The following is a 17,848-nucleotide window of genomic DNA, read 5'->3' as shown; positions in this document are numbered from 1 at the left end:
GTTACAACGAATAGTCTTATAGACTATAACAAATTGGATAATTACCATATACTTTAATTAACGTTAATAAACATATCCAATTTTCTTTCAACGCTGCCGAAGCGTTGGCAGCATTACGTCGCTACTTCCGAGTCGCATTATAAGGACTAAATTCCCTGGTTACAACGTCGCCAATTCCTAACCAAGGTTCTCAAGCTTCGTCGATGTGGAAATTACCTGGTTCCAGTTGTGCTGGCAGATCTATGGGACATTCTGCGTGGCAGAACCGTTAAAAGGGAACGAGTGGACCGGAGGATGGCTGGGTCACGTGTTCGAATTATTAACTCTAATCATAAACTTTAATTACAATGGCCCGCGGCGCGGCCGTCGCATAAACGCGAAACGCGCGCGCGGCCTGTGGCGGATGAAATTAATTGCCAGTTGATTTATAGAAACGAGTTCTGAGCAGCGAGAACACACTGGGTAAGCGACTAACTAATGAAAAAAATCATATACAGAAAAAATATATTTTTCTGTATTTTGTTAATTCTTTGCGCTCTCGTTAGAATTTTTTACTAAAATAAAGTCTCGTGTTCATTAAACGATTCACTAAATGGTCAACGTTTGCTTTGATATAAACGATACGCTGCAACGTGTTTAAAATTTTCTTTTAATTCTGCTTACAAAATGACGCTTATTACTCTTCTGTGGCATACCCATATGTGTACGTACATTCAGTTTCTCTTTGATTCCAAATTAAACAATTATTCCAGAAGATATACGAGAGAGAAAATCGTCGTAAATAAATATTTCACGGTGTACAAAAACCTTTCACCAATAATTAATCTTAACGCTCGATAGTAACATATGCGTTCATTATGTTCCTCAATAAAAGCAAAAATTAATTACCTCAAATAAATTCGTTTGTGAAGAAATTAATATTGATAGCACAGGTCGTTTGCGATTAATCGAAAATCAACCTCCCTGATGTGACTCCACGTTGCGACTCGATTAAAAATGAAGAATATTTCGTCAAATAATCATTGTAGTATGAAAAGATTAATTAGAAAGCTTGTAGCGAAACGCTGAAACGGTCGTTACGGTGTTAAACCATGGCGTGAAAAGATATCCTTGGGAATGCGGTGAAAGCTCGAGGATTGCGGCTATTCCGTGTTACAAGCGAACTGAATGCCGCCTCAGTAGCTGCTACTAAACCTCTTCTGTGCTCGATTCGTCGCGGTAAGCGGCCAGTTCCGTGTAGAAATCGGCGTGAAACTTTGAACGATCGTCGCGTTCGACAGAATCACGCTTCCGGTAGAAGCGAGCTGTTTAAAAGCGACGTCCCTCTTGAAAACGATCCTCTAGAGTGCATCGTCGCTCAGCCGAGGCTTAAGAACGCGCGACAGACCGACTCGAAAGATTACCTTGAATTTTCGTTCCGATGAAAATGGTTTTACCTCGAGCCTCAAGTTATCATTCCAGCTTTCCACTCGCTTTAACCCCCCTTTCTCCCTTTCCTGTTATCGGAAACGCTAATTAGCCCTTAAGTAATTAGTAAAATAAAAAAAGGAAGATATATAAGAAAGAAACGAATAGAGTAGAACGATGAGTGACTGTCATCGGTGAAGGGAGGTATGTTGAATCGGAAGGAATTGTTAAGCGGATAACAATGAATTATGGTCCGTAATTAGTGGATAATGACACATGGTACAAAGTTCCGTTCACATCGTTGATTCAGTGCGTGTCACAAGGGAAAACATTCTCATTAGTGGTTTCTTGTTAAATTTAATGGTTGCCAGAAGCTACCCGTGCTTTTGGTTTATTTACATAGCGGTTTGTATTTCGTGTACCTGGCTGGTATCAGAAATATTTAGTGATTTTATGTCTAGCTTACTTGGATAAATTATTTTGTCGGGAATGACACAACGTATGGAGAAGAAAGTAGCAATGTTTAAATAATTGAACGAACGTCAAATGCTTCCTAAAAAAAGGTCCTCCATGAGACAAAACGATGAATTATATAAATTTCACTGGAAGCTTTAATTTTAGCGTTCCAATACTAGCTATGTTTCAGTTGATAATTATAATGGCTCCCAAAGAACTTCGTTCTTTTCATACTTACAAAAATAGACCGGAATATTTGACTAGAAAAGTACACATGATATCTATACGTAGATATATTGACTATGGATCTATAGACTCTTTTTTCAAAAAGTTCTACAATTGTTATTCAAATATGTTCTCGAAACGTAAACTCATACAAGAGAAAAATTACACCCAAAATATAAACTTCCACTTTCTCTGTCGAGATGGATCAAGTCACTGGTCAAACACATATGGATCGTGCGAAAACCATATTCTTCTTTTGGATCGCGTTGATCCAGCCCCGAGATCGTAAACAATCTTCGAAGCGCGATTCACAGCAATACATTCGTGTACGTGTTCGAGTATCGGGATAGGAGAGACTGGAATAATCCACTCGGCCTCGAAGACGGATTATCTCTTGAAGTCTACTGTATTTTCACGTAGCGGGGTGGTTTTGTCGCAGATAAAGAGCGTTGGCTCGAATAGGAAGTCTAGAGGAACGCTATGGTCGATTGAGAAAGCAAAAGAACGAGTAGCTGGGAAATAAAACGGGCCACTTTTTCGCCCAGCGAATATTTAAAATCCTGAATATTGAAAAAGTTAGCACCACTAATGTGGGTCAGCTGAAAACCATCAGCGGCCGTAGCCACTAGCGTGCCAGCTGTTGTAATAGAAAAAAATGGCGAACTAGAAACTGGAAAGAAAGTGGAATATACGATGGATCGGTTTATTGGTGTGTTACAGAAATTGTTTGGTGAGTCGTGGTTACACGGTGAAAGTATCTGACCTAGGTTCCGGAAGAAACGCCTACGCAGCCGACTACTTCCGGGTCGAAGGGCGACCACTTCTACCGATTCGATGGATGGCCTGGGAATCTATGCTAATGGTAAGTCGTTAATTACCAGTTAATCCGCATCATAGGGAAATGGTTGGTCCGAGTATTGGATTTGTAGCAAACGTACTCACCCATAGTTTTGTACTTTGATTGGTCAGATTGACGGATCAGGTTTTTTCTGTTTCATTTTCAAAGTTAGAGATTTATTTATGTTCGAGAATAATTGTGTTAGTCTATCTGACAGCACTACGTGTGACAGACAGTTGATACGATGTTTGTCAATGTATTTGATCAATTGACTCAACGGTGGACAGTTGCAGTACGTTCTAATTAAGTCGATTTATCCTTCGCTACTTTTTTCCGGTTGCTTCCTAAATCAAATATCGACGCAATAAATCGTGGGTTCTCTATGTATCCTTCTCTGTATAATTCCGTAATTCCGAAAATGCTTTCAATAGCTCACGGTTACGAGAGGGAAAACGAATCAAGTTTGATCGTGACAGACGCCACACAGCAAATTGTAAACGATTTTTGTCGCCGAAGCATGGAGGAAAAAATAAAGCGAACGCGATCGAGTGGTTTTATTTCGTGCCGCCTCGGTCAGTGATATTTAAATGGACTATAGCTACGCATCCGCGCGATGAAACTCGGTTTGGCTTTCGCGAATACCCTCTCCCGGTTGTTTTCGCTCTCTTCCCTGCGTTGAAATCAAAGCCTCGCACGTTCCATGCTTCGGCCGATGAAAGTTCCAATTTTTTTCTCCATTCTTTTATTTTTTCTGTTTTTTTTTTTTTGTGGCTATTTTTGTTGCGCTAATATTTGCCTTAAAGATTCGTACGATCCCCGTTGCGGCGTGTTGAAACAACAGTGATTACCGTTTAATGGCGGCTTCTGTACGTGCTTCGACCCATTTCGACTTCGAATCTGCCTCGATCCAGCGGGATCTGTTTTAACCCTCCTTCTTGTTCAGAAACCTATCCAGCCTGATCCATGCGGATCGGAGGAACTCGAAGTGGATTCAAGCAGTCGAAGCGGGTTCGGGAGCTGCTAGATTAGGTCACATTACGGAGCTAATAACCTAGAACGTTCGCATTTTAATGGTACTTTGATAGTTTTATTGTTTAACAGTATAATTTCATCGAATATTCGTTGGTATGAGAAATTCGAAGTATCGACTAGGAAATATTTAGGGAAATTAAAAAATTAAAGAATTAAAAAGCCGATGTATCGTCATACGCGAAAATGAAGATCTTTGTTATATTTATTACTATATCTCTTTTTGTCTGGGTTCCCATTCTTTCCTCTGTGCTTATATTGTAAGCAATAACAAATATTTGTACCCTGACATAAAGGGAAAAGTTTCCTAACGTTGAAAGTATGCGTGATATTTTTGAAGCGTACCCAAACCGCCGCGGTGCACAGTTTGCGGTTAGCACGCTCGATAAAAGAAGCAGGGTAAACATCAACGTCTAGTTTGCGGTGGTCGAGCTTTTTGACTTAATTTTTGATGCGCAGCGTAATAACGGCCTGCGCATTTTTTCCAACTACTATACCGATGTTTCTTTTTACTCCACGTTTTTAACCAGAGGATGAACAACTATTAGGCTGTCCATGATAAATATCACATTCAAGATGTGATAAGAATATTCTATTGAAAAAGAAATCTTTAATCGAAGAATAAGCTTTACAAAGAAAAATAATCCGAAAGTCGTTTTTGTATGTTACATTTTCGAGAGATAAAGTATTGCTGCTTAAAGAAAATTACCACTTACTGGCGCATTATAATACAATCATCTACTTGAGAGTGTAATAGATATAAAATATAATAGACTACAGCTTTCTGAACAAAACAATAGAAAAACGAAAATAATTTTTAAATGTTTTATGATTTTAAGATGTTACAAACGTGTACGTCACAGATATTTCATATCTATGTACCCAATGTCCCATACGTATGCGTCATCAATTCTAATCGAAGAAATTTGTCTTTCGATTTCTTTCAATAAAAGGCTTTTCTCAAGGACTTTTATCTGTTTTATAAATGAGAACATTTTGTAAAATTAAGTCAATGTTTGATATCCAAACATCTGAGTTCATGAAAGAAACGTGACAATTTCGTTCGAACGCGAGGCCGTATACGTTTTTCTCTTAATTTATTCGTCATACTATCGAACGACCGTTGTTCAAAAGTAATACAAGCCGGTTAGCATTCATGGACAGGCACGCTGGGAATGAAGTCGCGAAAATACGTTATTCCGCGTAGCGACGCGCGGTTACGGTGAATTTATTGGCAGCGAACGGTATGCCAGTATATCAGTGTAACGAACGGTAGCGTTCGCGCTTTCGCCCAAGCCCGACGTATTTTATTCTCGTGTATCCTGTTTTTAATTTCTCGTTTGTAGCCGTCGATATCGAACTGTCGATCCGCGAAACCGCGAAGCATCAGCCCGATAGAGCTGTCTGCGGTCGCGTGGCATTAACGAATCGGGCTTATTCGCTGTTTTCCCGGGCCTCGTGTCATCGTGAAACCGTCGTAAAAGTCCTGGCCAGAAAACGCGTTTCACCAATTCGTTTTCGATGTCCAACGAATATGTATTTCCTGCTTAACCAACGATTGGAACACGTTCGTTTCATTCGTCGGTTCCCCGTCAAAATTCTGAACGATTTCGTGATCGTTTGTTGGATTGATGGAGGGGTCGAAAAGGGGAGGATGTCGATGTTTACCCTTGGAGAATCTCTGAAAATTCGTATCGTTCTCAAGTGACTAGGGGTGCGTGATTCTTCTGGTGGCAGTTTTTGGGCGTTTCGCAAAGGCAGAAGCAAAGACTCGTGTTGGAGCGACAAGTGGAATAAGCACGTTCGTGATCAGACACACGATGAGCCGCTCGCTCTCTGTCTTACAGAGGTAATTGGGATCAGGAATATTTGGGGAGACGCGAGTTTCGTGTTAATTGGATGCATCGCAGCTGTAACTGCTAATGTTAGTTTCTCTATAATGACAAGCCTCCGTGCTTTAATTAAATGATAGCGGGTAACGTTAAACTTAATACGCCTTGATCTTTTTCTTGTTTTTAGCGTGTTACGTTATTTTTGCATGATGAGATATCATTTTAACCATTTTAAGAATTTATTCATTAGTACTGTAAGGTTTAATTGCGTAATTTTTGAGAAATAGTATTTATTCATTGTTAATTAAACAATCCTATTTAAATATATAGTGGCAACGATATAAATAGATAAATGTTTACTTGCAAATCTAACGAATTGTATTTTATGAAGGATAAATTCGCATATCTTGTACTTTGAAGCACTGTAAACGATGTATTTAAATTTCTATTTCGAACGATAATTACAAATCACAAGTTAATTTTGATAGAACTTTCCCTGGTTCCTCCCGTTACCTTGACGACTAAAATGTATATTTCAACTACCAGTAATTTATGGAATATATTCCAATAAGTTGAAAACCTGTAATAATTAAAATTCCAAATACACGAACAATACTGGTGACGGAACTATCAATCTAATACTAGTAAATGTAATTTACGGACGAAAACCTATCTGCAAGCCAAAATTCCAATAATTCTGATAGTAAGGACATTCATCTTGTAGATTCTATTCGTGGAAGTGGCTGAGATCGAAGCTTCGATCGACCCATCATCGCGGACCCATTAGCATCGGAAATCGCGTATGAATGAAATCCGTGCAGAAGCAAATTGATAGCTAAATGGTAATTCGACTAAATGGGAAACGAGCGGGCGATATAGTATTTTGCCGCTCGTTCACGTAGTCATTTCGAATTGACTGCGTCGTTAATGTTTCATTATTGCCATCGTTTATCCATCCTGCGCCATTGTACCCGTGTTAATGAAACGAGCCCATGGCCATGGTTCCGTGGCAATGCGCGCTCGCGTGCGTGCCAAATATCTCCCCAAGAATTATACGGAATTAGCGTCGATTTAATGATTTAACGTTCGACTTTATTAAGTTGAACGCCAGCGCGAACTAATGTCCCGCGATTGGCTCCCGTAAACTTTACGACATTCAACCTCGACTCTCTCTCGAACTGGCGACATTAAAGTTAATGCGTGGCGGTGCAGGGGAAACGCTCCTCCATTCGCTAAGAGTCTAGCGTTTCGAGTAAAAAGAATAGGTTAACCCAGAGAGGATAATACCTTTTAGAGCAAACACTATCGCGGTTAAACAATGACTCTCTTTAACCTTTCAGTGTAAAAAGAATATTCTTTTGGATTGTATGGAAATATCTTTTGTTATCAATTATTAGTGGTTTGACTGCGAATGTTTCGACGTTTATAGAAAATGTTCTATTCTGTTTATGTGTAAATGTGTAAATGTTCTGTTTATAGAAATGATACTATTTCTGTGTGTTCCATTTCTTGAGTTCATAAAGATATAAATCTCCATAAACACGTGCAGTCTATTAATATATTATTGTTATTTTATTATTCTTTGTTATTCTTTAATTTATTATATGGTTATCTATTATTCTTTCATAAGGAAGATATAATGCTATAAGAAAGTTCTAAAATTAACGTCAGTTTCATTGAAAATAAATATGTTTACAGTTTCTGCAGTAAATAGATTATTACAGTATGTTTCGCCTATGCAACTTGAAGTATAAAGATGTTAGTACTGTATTCCTCTCTTGTTCGTCGTATACTTATTGATAAATATAATCGGGTTAATAATAATAAAATCGGGATAATAATATTATCCCGATAAAAATATTCACCGACAGATTTTATTGTATGCAAGCCGTCGAGATAACGAAGCTTCGATGAAAAATTAAGCTCTTGTTGATTTGTCGGACAATTCGATTTTCATTTAAACTCTTAATTACTTTGCCGTAATGGCTAATTACGGCGTTGAATTAATTGGCGTAACGATTGCTTTAACGATCACGTTGAATTTATCATAACTTGCAACGTGCACGCACGTCGGCTTAAGAGTCACAGGTTTCTGGTACATGCGTGTTCCGTAAACTTGTTCGTGGCACACTACAACGTAGGATAAGACAGAGTAGTACCATGAAATTACGTAACTAAAGCACTCAAGTTGGAGTAATTTCTCGTCAAGCAGCGATACCACCTGCCGTGCTTACCACCCCGTAAATAGATTTCTACTTCGAATGGCATTTACAGGACGAGCCTGTCGAGAAAATCTCCCATGTTACGTTACAATATATTTTTTTCAGTTCCCTCAATGGATTACAGTCAGTTAAAAACGAAATCAATCTTTGTTCAATTTTGTTTTTCGAAAATCGGATTTCATTTTTCTTTTTTTTTTGGTCACCATCGTTACGTCATTGTTTAGAGCGAAACTGTTCGTGTAATAGGATAAAATATATCCCAATTTTCGATACATTGTTTGGAAACACATTCGATTATCGTGTAAAAAAAAAACGATAATCCTTTGAGCGAATTTAGAATGATTTAAAATTTATAATCCCCTATTTTAATCACTATGGAGATTGATTCTATTTTTTTGGATTACCTATATGTGATTATGATTATGTAATTTTGAATGAATTCAGGGAAGACATACGTCGAAGAGCGACGTTTGGTCTTTCGCAGTGACACTTTGGGAAATCTTAACCTTCGCGAGGGAACAACCGTTCGAGGAGCTATCTGATCATCGCATCGTCGAGAATGCGACTTATTTTTACCAAGAGGACGATAGAAGGGTAAGTACCTTTCGATGTTTTCCTCGCGTTATGTTAACATACGCAAACTAATGAATCTAGCGAGTATCTTCGATCTAAATGCCCTCTAAATCTTTTATCGTCATTTGTTCTCAACCTCTCGATTAACTTTCCTCCTCTGAACAATTATTTCTGTTTAAAAAATTGAAATTTATGGGTATGGTGTACCACAAACCTCAATTTCCAAACAATAACATTTTAACTATTAATTAAAGAAGTAATTAAAGTAAGAACTAATTAAAGAAGTAATGAAAGGTAATCAAAGTAATCTTAAGTCAAAGTAAATAATTTAATTATTTAACTTGCAATTACTAATTTTTAGCTATTTAATTACTAATCTAAGTAAATTTGAAATGAGATTAATCTAGATCTCGAAATATTCTTTTGCTTGACAATAGATTCGATTGGACGAACAATATTTTTCGCAGATTATTCTACCATTACCAAAGAATTGTCCCAAGGACATCTACGAGCTGATGCGCGAGTGCTGGCATAGGAACGACGTGGACAGACCGAACTTCCGGGAAATCCACATGTTCCTCCAGCGGAAAAATCTCGGTTACAAGCACGTCGACTCGAACGACACCTGATACAGAGAACTAGAAGGCTGGAATCTTATCCGGCTTTCTATGATCGGCGAGCTGAACGGAAACTGGTGGAACTGTCCTTCGACGACCAAGATACACCAAGTCAGACCAAGTTAGTACACCAAGGTCAAAATCCATCTAGTTCGAAACGGCGAATCGTCAGGAACAAAGGTAAATGTCTGATGGTGATCATGTGATTCGTGATCAATTCTTCATTTTTTTTTTTTTTTTTTTTTTTTACTAATTATTCAAACGAATTTAAAGACTGTACGATTACACATAGTGAAAGCTTGATTCATACTACTTGACCACCTTTAAAATATCGATTCGTTATCAACATGTTCTGTCATTAATATTTACGGAATGGTCTAACTTTTATTATAAGAAAATCGTTATAATTTAAGAAAAAATATTTCTATATTTTTGTCAATTTTATTTGGTGAAGGAATATGAGACTATAATTATGCATATAACTACGTAAAGCACAATAAACGAATATACTCACCTGCGTGAAATCATCTGGAGGATGGATCTCCAGCCGCGACATCCGATACGAAATGGAACGTTTCTAGCGCGGGCCAGTGGGCGGAAAGCACGTTCAATAAATCGCACACACGCCGTTCTGAAATTGATACTGTCAGCAAACAAGCTTATGACACCCGCCGCAACGGCACTCATGTCACGTTCAGAATACACGTGGCTCGGACTTTGGAAAATCGCGAAGATACAACAAACGTTTCCACCGTGGCGAATCATTTCCGGAAACTCTTCCACGTGCCTCTTGCCCGTATGTGTTTCTATCTGGCCGAGAAACACGATTTCTACCCTCTCGAACGCTCCCCGTAACCATTTCGTGTCTAGAAGTTACAAAAAGGAATAAAAGGGTCGCTCAAACTCCGAAACGTTGAACAGCGGGTCGTCGATTTTGATAAATCAGCAATAGCTTCTTACTGTCTTCGCCGTAACAATTCTTATCGTATTAAATAACCGAGGATACAATAATCGAACGATATTCTACCATATCGTGTATCGTATAACATAAATCGAAGACGAATCCCAACACTATAGACGACACTAGAAAACCTGTTCCTAGTTCGTTAACCGTATTTAAACACGAACCTGGTGGAAGCCAGGGTAAAAAACGACAGAAGAGAAAACACGGTTGAATGTACACGCGATCCTTCTTTCATAAGATTTCATTTAACGTCACCGACGAAAGAGGAGCCGGGGATTACGCGTGAATTTTTCTAGAGAATTTTTGTGGGCAGCTCCAGGCCATAAAATTATCGATCGTGTTCGATGGCAGACGATACTAAATACACGCAGAGATAATCTAAGTACATATATTAGTCCCTGGTTGGATTCGTCTAAGAGGAGAGAGGCTGAACGATGTAAAGAACGGGGTAAAAGGAATTCCTTGAGCCGCTGGCTTACGTTTAAGTTCCCTGAAACTACTAATAAGCTTAAGATGCGCTTAGCCGAAGTGCATAAATGTTTGACAATACCACTAGAGGTTGCAAGTATAAAGAAACAAAAAAAAGTTCATATATATATATAATATATAAATGAAAATAAATATAGCGTGTAAAGAGATGTTAAAGGGTTTAATCGATAGCGTAAAATTTATTAGTGAGCGTCGTTTTCAAGCAGCTTGCATTCCCCTCGGCGGTCGCGCGGCGTCGTTTCCCGCCATCGTTCGACCTATCGATTCGCGACGCTTGCTCGATGTCCCGAGGACCGAAACTAGCGATACCACGAGTCGAATATGTCGTCGTTCTACAGACCAGGGAACGTATATGGGGTGAATAAGGGTGTGTATGAGAGAGAGTGAGAGAGAGAGAGAGAGAGAGAAGCTCGCGTGACCTGAAGTTACGTTTATAGGAAGGAATAGACACGGTCCATTTACCCGGTGGATATACTTTTGCTCGTCTTTTACAGCGAATTTTTGCCCCGTGATCGAGGGTACAGAATAGTTCGCACGAATAATCGTTCATCGATTTTGCGTTTTGTTGCCAATCACGTGACTTCTCGCTTCTTTTTTCTTCCATTGTCTATCACGTGTTGAATACACGGCATATTTTGTGTCACGCTTAAGAAAATTAATTTGCGAAGATCCTTGTAGTGTGTTTGATCGACTATTGTTGTTGCAGATGTAGATGCTTAATTTATCTTTAATAGAAATGGAACGACTCGTGAAATGATATAAGGAAGGGAAATTATTGTTGTTATGACTTTTCTTTGCTTTGCTTTTTTTTAACAAGCAAAGATTTTTACGAAGAAAAACGTATTATGAAAATATAGGTATTTGTAACGAGTAAATGTTTATCGGGTACATGAATCGTGTTCAATGCGGAACAATGAGAAATTTATAATTGTTAGAACGAATTCGTAGGACAGAATACATAGCAGACGGTAATAAAGAGAGTAGGATAATAATAAAGAAACGAGGATGAATGGTGGAGAATGATGGCGTACAAGGGACGCTAGATCGCACGATAAATCGACGCGTTGTTCTGAAAATTTATAACGTTACTCAGCTAAAAACAGTCACTCTGGTGGTCTGTAAAATATAAATCGCCGTAGGAAATGTAAGTGATAAATGTGCACGCGACTGAAAGTGGTTCGATAAAGAGACCGTCGATCCAGCACTATTATTTGTTATCTTTCCATATGCAAAAGAAGCGCGATATATACGAAGAATAATACACAATAATTGTTATATTTTACGCTGCGCAGGTTCTTCAAACGTTTATTCAAACAGAAAGGTTACGACAAATATCGATAAATGGTCTTTCTATAGAGCTACACGACCGTCGCTGCCTGAAATTAAGCGAGAGTGGTTTCATTTTGAATATGAAAAAGTCTATGATATTGTCTATGACACGACGTTGGTACTTTATAATATAATCTAAAATTAAGGTCGACGACACTAAGTAAATACTGCCATTGTATTAGGGGAACCTGTATGCGAAATCTCGTACGAATCCTTTCCCTTCGACACGACGAGAAACGATCGAAATTTGCGTTCAATTCGTTGAAACGTCTGATCGAGAATAGCGTTACGATCTGAAGGAAAAAATAATTGAGTAACAATAAAGGGACGAAAAAGCGTGAAGAAATGAAAAGGAGAAGGAAATCGCGATCGATCGTACAGAACACGAGAGAGTCGCGTGGCTAAAAGGAATCGATGTACATATCCACTTTGATGAGCTTAACGAATTATTATCAGTGGGAAATTTTAATTCGACTTTGTGGATCGTCTTCTGTGCGATCGAACGAACGATATAGGCGACACGTGCGCACAGTGAAAACTTCCTACAAATTGAAAGAACAAAGATTATAAGAATTTTTCGCCCGGTCGCACGTATGTTTGGAAAAAATAGAACGAAGAAAAAAAAGGATAGAATTAGAGATCGAGTGAATTTCAACAGTTTCTTCTCTTTTTTCTTCAATTACCAACGCGGCCATTATCTTCTTCATTTCAGCCCGATCTTCTTTCATCGTTAATTCCTCGTTTATTCGAATTTATTTGAATTTATGACGCTTCCTATTCGATTTGCGTTCAATCAATAGAGCAGAGAAAAACCGGACTCCTTTCGCGCGATTAATTATCAAAATTGAAATTATCGATTATCCGATAGAGTGAATATTATTAATTAAGGATTGAATATCACGTATCATTGACATATCGTCCGTTTCGACGAGATAACGTTTATTCTGTCCGGGGAACAGGAAGAAATGCATATCAGCTTGAAAATGTTCGAATTCTGAATCGAACGGAAGTAACGTGACACGGTAACGAGAAGAATTTTCATTACTTTATTAATATTTCGAAATCCTACATATCTCTTTGTGATACTATTAGTTTAATCGTTTCTGTTTGTAGGAAGAATTTCTGTCGTATGAAAAAAAAGGCTGAAAGAGCGAAAGTGTGAGAGAATGGTCGAGAGTATTACACAGAGAGAGATACACCTATAAATAAATATAAATATAAATATATATATATATATCGAAAAAATCGTTGAAGATTAAGCGACGAAGAGAATTCATTGAATTAATCGTTTCCATTGTAGCGATATGATATCGTACGACATAGGAAGGAGATACTTTGTACAGTTTGTAATAACAAAATCTCGGATACGCAAATATGGCACGACCAGTATTCCATTGATAAAAAGAAAAAAAAAATAGAAGAAAAGGAGACACCGAAATCGTTCCATTAATTGTTCTCGCGGTGCGTTCTTATATTTCAAAAGCGACGGGGCCGGGACCACAGGCCGGTTTTAACGTTTCATCGTCGCTATGTTCGACTCCTTCGAGCATAAAATGTGGGACTCGACCATTCGCGTGCCAGCCTCGGCCATATAGTTTATCGCCTCCGTTTTTATTTCAACCGAGACATAACGCGGCGCGCGGTAAAAATTATTAGTGCACTCTGGAAGTGTACTATTTTGCTGTACTATTTTATTATGAAGTTCCGTTTGTTGCTGCATCATGGAAGATCCAGGATTCATTCGAACACCCGTAACAATATCGCAAAATATTTGGATTTTTCATAGGCACTGAAAGAAATAAACCATGGGCCAAGAACTCGAAATTAATGTCTGTTCCAAAAGATCCAAAAAATTAAAAATATACATACAATTTAATATAAGTTATATTAATAAGCTCATAATTATATTTATACTTTAGACAGCCTTGTCCTCATAAAATCTATGGAGATAAAGAAAATAATCATTTGGATTAAAAATTTACATTATAAATTCAGCAAAATATTCCGTGTTGAATATAGTTGAAAAAATGGGAAATGAATTTTCATCTAGCTTTTTGTTTTACGATGAAAGTCCATTTGTCTGAACGATTCGTATAATGAAAATTCAATGATTTTCCTCACTACCTACGATGTCTCGTTTAGATAATAAAGCTTGCTGAGCAGGAGTTCAATTAATTAGACGTTACCTGAAATTCCCGAGGAATGGAATTTACACAAGTAGAGTCCAATTTTATGATGAAAAACAAATGGAAAATTTTTATTTTTCGTGGAAGATCCTCATACGTTTCTCAATAGAAACGGTTACTCTCACTGTTCGAAATCAGGCCCCGTCTCTCCTTTGCAAACGAGCTTTGTTTTTCGCGTGTATTTACGCAATAGAAGCGCTCGGTTTTCGTTGTTGGTCCGCGAGTCGCAAACAAAAGTCGGAACACGGAAGTGCCGCGTACACGGGAATTCCACGTTTGCCGATAGAATTTAATATCCGCTACCTTCGTTATGAAACACGATCGCGCTTTTTCTCCCTTTCTATCGGCCGCGCGTGAATTTTCGTTTTTCCAATTCTGATAGAGACGCAACATCGAATCAATATCTCCTCAACGTGTCTCATAAATTGCGAGTTTTGATAAATAGCGAGAAACATTATATAAAAATATTTTTTCTCTTTTCCTTCTCTGTTCCTTCAAGATTCAAAGAGGTGGACTTTATTTGTGAAACAGTTTGGTGAGTTTCATCTTCTTAACACGATATGCGTGCTGACGAAATACATATATTTTGTTTTATGTATTAGGTTGTTTGGAAAGTTCTGCAGCCAGATTTTACTACTGCATTCAAGACCTTGTTTGCGGCTTTTCACGAATGTATCGTGGCTACAAAAAGTATTTGCGCCATTATATTTATTGAATCATTTACCTAGTGATTAATTAGATCTAAGTATGTCAAATCATATCGTCGTATAGTAGTACCTTTATATGGTTACAACAATTTGGTACAATGAAAATGAAACGTAAAACCTGATTAAAAAACGCTCAATGCGGGAAAATAATATATTTATTTATTTTTCAAAATACGTATTAAATATTACTGGAGAAATTAGTTGCAATTGGAAATTTGATGTATAAGTTATTTTATAACAAAGTGTATCTTAGTCGATATGTTTCGTATTAGTATCAGATACGAAATTTCGTAGTGGAGATTTCACAAGCTTTTTGGATCGATTGATCGATCTTCGTAAAACTTTGTGATGGAAAGGTGTCGAATATTCAGGATCAGTCTATAGAAACACTGAAAGATTATTTTAATAATGACAATGAAATATTCAACAGCGACGGAATAAATTGCCAAACATTTAGATGACTATCGTAAATAATAATGAATATTATTAATATCCAAGAATAATTAATAGAAATTTTAATTAGAACAATCGACTTCTATTCTATCAAAATAATAATAATGATAATAATTAAACATAGTAGAACTTTCCGACCAACTTAATATATACAAATCGAAAGCAATTATAACTGACTGACAAATAGCAACAATTGGAACTAATTGAAAAATATTTACCGCAACAGAATAGTTAGCTATCAGACAAACAAAATGGCACGTAATAAAATGTCTGTATGGCAATGTAGTTAATCGTAAACTTCTCCATTTGGAAATGCTGGTTAAAAATTTCAGGAAAAAACGGTGCAATTTCTCTGGTTTACCGCTATCGATCGAAATTCAGCGATGAAGGCGGAGAAATGGTAGCGCGTCTCGTTTAGACAAATAAACGTCGCGAAATTCGTGGATTCGCGGAACACGAGCACGTCTACCAATCTCCACGTGCAAATATAAACGGGTGAATGGGTTGCAAATAAGCGTTGGCTGCTCACGGCCGTACGTTGTAGGGCCAGTTATCTATCGTTTATCAGTGGGCGTATTGACTATTGTGCGTGGTTTAACACTCGAAATCCCTTCCACTTTTCCCTGTATAAATGTCACACACGTGTATTTAATACGTTTGTACATAGCGATTCGTTTTCAATAAATACTCAGCGCTTTGACTTTTATCCTTTCCCTGGTTTTTGCTTTTGCTCCTCAAACCGAATGCTAATCTTTTCAAATAAACGTTTTTCCGCGTTTTATCGACGGAAAATTTCAAGGAACGGCAATGAACATCGTTTTTCGCGATTAATTCCGGTTCACCTTTCCCTATTCGAAAGTACGGTGCAACTCTTCGCCAGGTTACGTAACAGGAATTCCCTCGCAGCGACCAAAGTTTCTCGGAAGAATCGCTCGAAAGGAACATCGCGGTCGCCGCTGGCTGGAAGGTAAGTTGTTATTGAATTCTGCTTAGTTTCTTCAATGTAAGCTTTTTCTCCTAGTCGCTTTTTTTCACGTTCTCGATGCAGACAGCGCGCTCTTATAACGTTTCCAGTCTCTGGTGTATCGTCGATCCTTGGATCCCTCTCACGTGTTGCGGTAACGTTACTGTACGAAAGAGTCTCGTTTCCAACTTCTTCTCGACTGCGAATAATTTATTTTCGACGAGCGAAGAACGATCGGTTAAAAGCCTTGCCAAGTGTACTCGTATAATTTTCGATCACGATTTCCGACCATTTTTACGCTGCTGACAACTGTCAATCGGTATCGGCTGAGCGAAACAAAATTCACCGCTGGAATCGAGGAAGATTGATTTAATTGGAAACGCGCTCGTGCAAATAGAGATCAAGTAATCCGAAATCCGCTTACAATCGAATCAAATATGAAATGCGTGATCGACGTAAGTGTTGTTATTATATAAAACGATCGCAAATCCGATTAGGACTAATAATAAATACCGTTTAAGGACTCGATTAATGCTACTTCTATCTCTTTATTTACAGACAACTCTTGAGTATTTGCATCAACGATATTCGTATTACAGGAAAATTTCCACAGTATCAATATTTACTGGATGCGATATTGTTACAGTATCGTAGCGCTGATATTGTGCATTTAGGCAGTTTTATGTTTCTAATAACAGAGTTGCACGTTCATTAAGAATGTATCGTCGAGAGTAATATAAACTTGCCAAATCGCATGGTATTACCGCAGTGAGATAGCAATGTTTCTATAAACGCAGACGAGAACTGTGCGATTCGACAGGCCGATAGTTTTAGAAATACAGCGTTGTTTACTATTCTACTGTAAAAAATATACATAACCGAATGCACATAAATAACGTAGCATCATTGCTCGTCCGAATCAAATCTTATTATCAGGCTGCGAATTTTTATACACGTACGAGAAATTCAAAGGTGTAAAAATGCATAGAATGCACATAGTATGTAAAAATATATAAAATATCGAAAGTACGATACTCGTCATAATATTTAGTAGGTTACGATATAAATATGCAAATTTTTATAACATATTTATTATAATACAAATTTACATAAATATCCGCGATCTACTTATTAGAAATATGAAATTACCTAATTCATAGGTCGAAAACCATATATTTAACGTAAAAATATCTACTACGTTTGATTCAGCTTGATCCACTTCGCGGATCGATCCGATATACATACATAAATCATCGGGTTTTGTCGTGCTCGCGCTGACAGCGGCCACGTTTTGCAAGGCGGTTAATGGAAATGAAATCGCCGGACGATTTCCATCGGCGACAAACGTCGAGTCACGTTCCCTCGAACCGTCGTGGCTTGTTTCTCGATGCGTGTACAGCACGAACACCGCGACATATTCCTTCGAACGGTCGTTATCGACGCGCTATCACGATGGATTTGCACGATGTGTCCGGATATCTGATAGAGTCACGGGAGACTCGAGAGTGAACGAGAAGGATAGAGAGCCTAGGGACAGATCCGAGCGGAAAGGAGAGG

General features: G+C 38.0%; 1 protein-coding gene across 6 annotated transcripts in view; it reads left to right on the top strand.

Moving 5' to 3' along the window:
* Positions 1 to 16,035, top strand: part of LOC117204395 (discoidin domain-containing receptor 2-like) — a 221,228-nt gene extending 205,193 nt beyond the window's left edge. For 4 of the 6 annotated variants that reach the window (XM_033441744.1, XM_033441742.1, XM_033441741.1 and 1 more), the window contains exons 18-20: positions 2,809 to 2,950; positions 8,454 to 8,603; positions 9,050 to 9,211. In XM_033441744.1, coding sequence (XP_033297635.1) covers positions 2,809 to 2,950; positions 8,454 to 8,603; positions 9,050 to 9,211 — 454 coding nt within the window. Of the gene's footprint in view, positions 1 to 2,808; positions 2,951 to 8,453; positions 8,604 to 9,049 lie in introns of all 6 variants that reach the window. The other 2 variants (XM_033441746.1, XM_033441747.1) reach the window with 1 other exon arrangement.
* The last annotated feature ends 1,813 nt before the right edge of the window (positions 16,036 to 17,848 follow it).

Source organism: Bombus bifarius, unplaced genomic scaffold (assembly GCF_011952205.1).
Source record: "Bombus bifarius isolate JDL3187 unplaced genomic scaffold, Bbif_JDL3187 scf7180000007978, whole genome shotgun sequence".
Classification (NCBI taxonomy): Eukaryota; Metazoa; Arthropoda; class Insecta; order Hymenoptera; family Apidae; genus Bombus; species Bombus bifarius.
The sequence above is the reverse complement of the archived record's forward strand: the minus strand, read 5'-3'. Positions and strand labels throughout refer to the sequence as shown.